The 7,500-nt window shown below is 42.5% G+C and overlaps 1 protein-coding gene across 1 annotated transcript; it reads right to left on the bottom strand.

The window, feature by feature from the left end:
- Positions 1 to 3,380: 3,380 nt before the first annotated feature.
- Positions 3,381 to 5,501, bottom strand: LOC143025660 (uncharacterized). Its single transcript, XM_076185659.1, has one exon. The coding sequence runs from the start codon at positions 5,499 to 5,501 to the stop codon at positions 3,381 to 3,383; it is 2,121 nt and encodes a 706-aa protein (XP_076041774.1).
- Positions 5,502 to 7,500: the final 1,999 nt, after the last annotated feature.

The raw sequence follows: 7,500 nt of genomic DNA, 5'->3' as shown, positions 1-7,500 counted from the left end.
ATTTTCCTTAGTTCACTGTTCTCAAAAACACAAAGACTTTTTTCCATTTTCTTAGTCAGGCTCCAGGCTTCGCATCCATATAATAGAATGGGTTTTATTATTGTATCATATATTCTTAGTTTGGTATTTGTTGATATGCTCCTTCTTCCAAGTGTATTTTGGAGGCTGTAATAACATCGGTTGGCTGGAGCAATTCTTGATTTTATTTCAGTGTCCATTAGGTTTTCGTCTGTTACGATTGATCCAAGATACTTAAAGTTTCTGCATACTTCATATCTCACACCATTGATGTCAATATGTTCTTCTCTGTTATTGTTTTTGGTTAGATGTGTATATATATATATATATATATATATATATATATGTATATATATATATATATATTCATACATATATTTATATACATACATACATATTTATATACATACATATATATACATATGTATATATACATATATATACATATATATGCATATATATATACATATACATATATATGTATATATATACATATATATATGTATATATACATATATGTATATATACATATATATATACATATATATATATCAGACATATATATAAAATATATACATATGTATATATAAATATACACATATGTATATATATACATATAGACAGATATATACATATATATATATATATATATATATATATATATATTGTTTATTTATTCATATATATATATATTTCCCTGTGTTGGGGGAAAGAATACTGCCACCAAGTCTTCCCACCTGGATCGTAAGAGGCGACAAAAACGGGACGGGGGTTAGGACTATGCATCCTTCTCCCTGTAGCCCCAAAGGGGACATACCTAAAAAAGTAAAGGGATACGGGGGTCTAAGAGTTTTACACCCAGTACTCTAAGGGTCTTTTAATGTGCGTGGTTGGGGTACAGATGAGAGTAAATGGGAAGAGATATGCAGTACGTTTGTTAGAAGAAAGATGGATGTATTGGCATTGAGTGTAACTAAGTTGAGAGGGAGGGGTGAGTGTGAGTTTTGGAGTGTAATTAGTAGGTTCTCAGGAGTGAAGAGAGGACGAAGGAGAGAAGAGGTGGCTATACTTGTAAGTGAAAAGATGGTTAAGCATGTAGTAGAGTGGAAGGAGGTTTCTTCAAGGTTAATGCGGATGAAGGTGAAACTGGGAAGTGATATGGGTTTTTGCAAGTGCATTTGGGCCTGGTAGTGAAAAGAGTGTAGAGGAAAGGGAGGCTTTTTGGACGGATTTGAATGAGTGCATAGAGGAATTAGGGAGAAATGTCAATTTAGTGATATTGGGAGACCTTAATGCTATCGTAGGAAATGAACCAATAGACGGATTGGTTGGGAAGTGTGGAATTCTAGAAAAAAATTGTAGTGGAGAGTTGGTGGTGGAGATGCTTCTAGAAAGAGAATTGATGATAGCAATTAAAGTGTTAAAGAAGAAAGTCAAGCATAAGTACACACGGGAGAGAGTGGTGGACGGAAAGGTGAAAGATAGAGCATTAATGGACTATATAGTTGTAACCAGGAGTATAGTAGCAAGAGCTAAGAATATACATGTTCTAAGGGGAGAGAGTCGGGGAATATCAGACCATTTTTTGGTGGAAGGCAAGTTGAGAGTGGAGGATAAATGGAGAAAGAGGAAAAGGACAAAAGGTAGGGAGGTGCTTAGAGTGAGCTTGTCTGAGGGCTCGCCTAATATGGGGATTGGATGAAAATGAGAATACGTCTTCAGCAGTTACATAAAGTGTGGTCGGGGACTTGTACAGCCCTTTAGAACCATCGCACGTAGCTCAGTTGCTAGCGTCTTGACTTCGTGATTATGCACGCACAGGGTTCGAATCCCTTGGCAAAGCTTCTAAAAATGTTCAATCTGTCTTAAACATCCACAACATGTCGAAGGGCTCGCCTAATATGGTGAATGCATGAAAATGAGACTACGTCTTCTGCAGTTACGTGAAGTGTGGTCGAGGACTTGTACAGTCCTTTTGAACCGTCGCACTTAGCTCGGTCACTAGCGTCTTGACCTCGTGATTATGCACGCACAGGTCAGGGTTCGAATCCCTTGGCAGAGCTTAGGATGAAAATGAGACTACGTCTTCTGCAGTTACGTGAAGTGTGGTCGGGGACATTTACAGTCCTTTTGAACCATCGCACGTAGCTTGGTCGCTAGCGTTTTGACTTCGTGATTATGCACGTACAGGTCAGGGTTTGAATCCCTTGGTAGAGCTTCTAAAGATATGTTTATATATATATATATATATATATATATATATATATATATATATATATATATATATTTATTTATATACATACATATACCAAAGCTTTTTCCCCCTTACAAGGGGGGTAGCCAAAAACAAAAAGGCATAAAATCATTCCCACCCATTCCATCCCTGAATACACTCCACACCCCTCCACCCTCCCTCTTATCTTAGCACCTCCTGAATGACGGGTCATCCCTGCACCTTGTCCACTGCCCTGGGTCAGAAGCAGTGTCGCAAGACACAGCACATCCACAGCAAGGCCGCTTCATTAAATCGGCGACCCCCCTTCTCCGTCCCCCCATATATATATATTGTACCGCCGATGTGTGTGTGTGTGTGTGTGTGTGTGTGTGTGTGTGTGTGTGTGTGTGTGTGTGTGTGTGTGTGTGTGTGTGTGTGTGTGTGTGTGTGTGTGCGTGCGTGTATGTGTGCGTGTGCGTGTGTGCGTGTGTGTGTGTGTGTTTGTGTGTGTGTGTGTGTGTGTGTGTGTGTGTGTGTCACGACCAACCTATGAGCCAGGCTAGATGCGGAACACAAAAAAAATCAAGACCGACGGGAGAGTGTTCAGGTCGAATAATTAAATTCTTCGTTAAAATGAGATATCGTTACGCGAATATAAATAAGACATACAACACAAATGGACATAGAATTATGAGAGATAGTAATACATATGGCATGAAATAAATTGTTATATCGTATACCAAGTATAGTAGCTTAGTTTGCTTTTGTATGCACCACGTAAGAACAGATGGGCGAAACGATGTCTTGATTATGATAATATGTCAAAGAACAACTACGCGTTTATGCGTGAACGCATCCATCGACTTATATCATACTTGAATCTCAGCGCAACGCACTTGTACCGCAAATGTAAACACGCCTGTACAACTACCGGATCATGTATACCCAATTTCAAATTTATATTTATTGGTAGGTTTCTGACCTACGTCCAAAATAATGTACTATTTGATAGGTGTAAAGAGCAACAATAGCTTTTTTTTTTTTTTTTTTTTTTTTTTTTTTTTTTTTTTTTTTTTTTAAAGCAGGTTATTTCCCTGCACGGGCTGTGGGGTGAAAGCCCGTCCTCCTATAGGCCAGTTATGCTGGCCTATCTGGGGGGTGGATGACGCTGAAGGTTAGCAATTTTATTCTTGGTGAGGATTCTGAGAAACCTCTGGACAAGTCCTTGCGGAGTCGTCTGAGGACCTCCTCTCAGAAAGAGTGTGGCTGGACACTCTTGCAGGTAGTGCCTCAGATTCGTCTCCGGGGCCTCACAGTACGGGCAGCGCTTTTCTTCCTCAGGTACCGTACGCACTATCTCCCAGGCGCAAGGGTACCCTAACCTGAGTCGGAAAAGCAGAACCTCATCCCTTCTCGTTAAGCGCCATCCTGTTGCCAACCGTGTGTATTCTGTTGCAACCGCATACCACTTCGCCGAGTTGCTGTGCCGAGCTCGTATCCTGTGGTCCCGTAGAACTCGCCGGTTGACATGGGTGCGAATACGTGTCCTGATCTCCTCCCTGCTTGGCCACACCCCGATTCCATCCTCAAGTGGGCCTAGCGCTGCTCTTTTTGCCTCTCTGTCGGCTTCCTCGTTTCCGGCAATTCCAATGTGTCCGGGGACCCAGTTGATCACTATCTTCCTGTCCTGCTCTCTGAGTTGTTGAAGTAGAAGCAGTATGCTCGTGATCAGGTAGATATTGTCCCCGGGCTCGCGTCGAGTGACGGCCTGGATGAGAGCGATGGAGTCAGTGTGCACGACGACGTCTTGATTGTGTGCATCCAGCGCATGGCTCAAGGCCATGCCAAGTGCCACTGCCTCCGCTTGCATGGAGCATCGGGTCCCAATGACTCGCATCCCGCTCTTGTCTCCCTCGGTCACGAAGGCCGCTCCTGCCCTGTCATGGTCGGTCTCCACAGAACCGTCAGTGAAGTAGGTCACACTATTACGAGGTGTTACTTCCGCCATGACTCTCTCCGTCTCCATCCGCAATTGAAGATCTGGTGTTCGGCGCCGGAGCTTCATGATTCTTGTCTGCGCCAGCTGGGGTTCCCAAGGTGGAGATGGCACATATCCTCTCCGGAATTCGTCTCGCCCTTTAAACAGGAGCAGTTCAGAAAGCTGAACTCCCCTAACGCAGGCAGTCACCAGTGGGAGCCATCTTCGTTGGGGAAAGAGCAGTGGATCCTGTCTGATCGCCGTGACGAACTTTCGTCGCAGCTCCGTATCCTGGGGGGACTGGACTACCTTTGCGACGAAGGTGGTTACCAATTGCGTCATGCGCACGCTCAAGGGTTGAAGTCGGGTCTCCAGATGCATGTTTGGTATTAAAGTCCATCGTGGCGCTCCTAGCATGATGCGCATGGCTTCATTTTGGAGGCATTCAATCTTCTTCATCATGGTGGCCGATAGACTGACGTTCACCAAACATGCATAATCGATGACTGTCCTGATTGCAAACATGTAGAACATTCTCAGCACACTAAAGGTGGCCCCCACCTCTCTTCTGGCCAGCGCCTTCATGGCATTAACACGTGCCCTTACCCTTCCAATGCAATAGTTGGCCTGTCTCTTGAACGTGAGCCTGTCATCGATCCAGATCCCCAGGTATATGTGGAAGTGAACCCATTCAAGTTCGGTCTGCTGCAGTACGAGCCTGTATTCTGGAATCCTCCCGCCAATGCGCATGGCCTTTGACTTGGCAGGAGACACCTTGAGGCCCAGAATAGCACACTGCTCTGACACTCTGCTTAGGCACGTCTGTGCCTTTCGCTGATGAGCCCCTCTTCCCGTGACCACCAGTGCCAGATCATCCGCGTATGATATTATTCTACAGCCTGGAGGAAGCTCCGTGCCAAGGAGCTTTTCCATAAGGACGTTGAAAAGGGCTGGACTAAGGACGCCTCCCTGTGGTGTGCCGTTCTCCAGGGGGTAGTAAGGTGACACCGCCCCCTGGAAGCGTACCCTGCAGGATCTATCCTGTAGATAGTCCAGAATCCACTTCAGTAGTCGCCCTTGTATCCCTCTCTCCGCCAGCGTGTGCGTGATCGCCAGAGGGCTTGCCAGTTCGAAAGCCTTTTCCAGGTCAAAGAAGACCACAGTGGCTGTCCCCTGGCCTACATGACTGAGGAGCGTGGCAACACTGTGTGCCGTGCCCCGTGCCTTCGTGTAGGCATGGATGTGCTCATGGGGATGTCCTAGTTTCCACTGGAGTCTGCGAAGCACCATGGTCTCCAGCGTTTTCCCTATGCAGCTGGTAAGGGAGATGGGACGGTACTTGTTGGGCTCTCTTGACTTGGGTATAGGAACCACCTCCGCAGTCTTCCACGAGGACGGAAGTCTCCCCAAGCACCAACAATAGCTGAATACATTATAGTATATATTTTAATTTATATTTGTTTGTAGTTTGTGTAAAGTTACTATACAAATATGATATTATTTTGTTTAGTAATTAAAAATATATTTATTTTATTGATTATATTGTAAATTATAATACCATAAAAAGTATTATTATAAGCATAAAGTTTTCTTAAAGCTAGTATATTACTTAAATACAAATCTGCAATTTTATTATGGGGTAACTTTAATTATTGATAGCTTTTGGCCCTCTTTTTTTTTTTTTTTTGATCGGCTGTGTACTCGTCCATGTTTCTTTCCTTTCTTTGTATATTAGACATGTATTTTCCTCATTACTCTGTATTCCACTGAAGAGGATCACAGTCTGTGATCGAAATATATGGATATCGTCTACTTCATCTCTTCTTATCCAACACAGTGGATCTTTGTTGAATAGTACGGTAAATCAAATTACCCTTTCCTTTGCCTTTTTAACTTTTGTCCTCTGTGTCCTTTACAGTAAGTGTATTCAATTACGTAAGAATTTGTATTCAAGTTATATTCAGCTCGATTTTTCCCAACATCACTTAATATTGTTGGATATGTAATATGGATGCAAAAAATATACAAACTGCTGTGCGAACGGGTGAGACGAAACGTCACAAATATAGAAGATCTGGAGTTTGGGATCCATAACGGAGGGTCGGTGGAGTGGGTAAAGGCTATGTGAAGAAAATCTAAAGGTAAACGAAAGCAGTGGGTTCGAACTCTACCATTTATGGTGTAGACTAGCCTTGATACCGGTTGCTTGAAGTCGCACAAACGGTCTCGGGAGCAAATGGGTATTTTAAGGTGAAGCTTATGTACTATAACTTCTGTAAGGTGACTGGTAGTACTTCTGTTACGTAGTGAGTCGGGGACACTTAAGATATTGGTTGATGTTTCGCAGTAGAGAAATAACATAGAGAGTGTGTTAAGTCGCACGTAGTCCAGCAGCAGTCTGGATATATACGAAGCAATTCGGAAAAACATGAAGGCTTGGCACTTTACGCGCAGATGGACAATCGTGACCCAGAGGACTTGTTTAGCGGGGTTGTCGTAATCGACGAATGTAGAGTAATTTCTACGTAGATTTAGATAGGCCCTGGACATCTGTTTTTTATTTTTTTTTTCACTGTTTGTTTGTTTTTCTCATTCTGGTTCTCTCTGTTTCTATTCTCTATCTTTCTCTGTGCCTCTGTCCGGTCTCCCGCTGCTTCGCCTTATATACTGTATATCCCGGGAATGGGAGCTTACGTTTCTGGGATGACAAAAAGTAAATAATGTGGTAGTTTAAAGCACTTTCAACCAATGGGAAAGCAGAATAAGTTTCCCGGCCAAATTATGTTACGTTTCTGAGCCTGGCGTCATCTGATAGTACGCAATGAGGCACGCCCCAGCAAACGGTTATTGCGCAAATGTTGACATTTGAAGAAACACATACTAATATTATGAAATACAATATAATATTACACATCATAGTCACGCAAGGCGTGCCTTAAGATTATAAACAGGAGACTTTATTTACACACGGTCGTGATACAGCACAATCACAAGATTCTATTCACGCTAAGGACGTGACAATATGTATATATATATATATATATATATATATATATATATATATATATATATTTTCCATTGAAGTCAACTGCGCTAATAGCTTTGGCTATCTTAAGATTCAAATTCTTCAGTTTGAAGAATAATTTTTTGTCTTCACAGTTCGAAGTATGAACATAATCATTCAGGATTTCAAAATCATGGAGAGGAGGGTGCAGTAAAAGGCGTTGCTGAATGCCAATGGTTATAATGACACAATGTAACAGTACAAAAGCTGTTGACACAAACACCG

Source organism: Oratosquilla oratoria, chromosome 5 (genome assembly GCF_046742065.1).
Source record: "Oratosquilla oratoria isolate Oo_2021 chromosome 5, ASM4674206v1, whole genome shotgun sequence".
In the NCBI taxonomy this organism is placed as follows: Eukaryota; Metazoa; Arthropoda; class Malacostraca; order Stomatopoda; family Squillidae; genus Oratosquilla; species Oratosquilla oratoria.
This window is presented reverse-complemented; position numbering and strand designations above follow the sequence as displayed.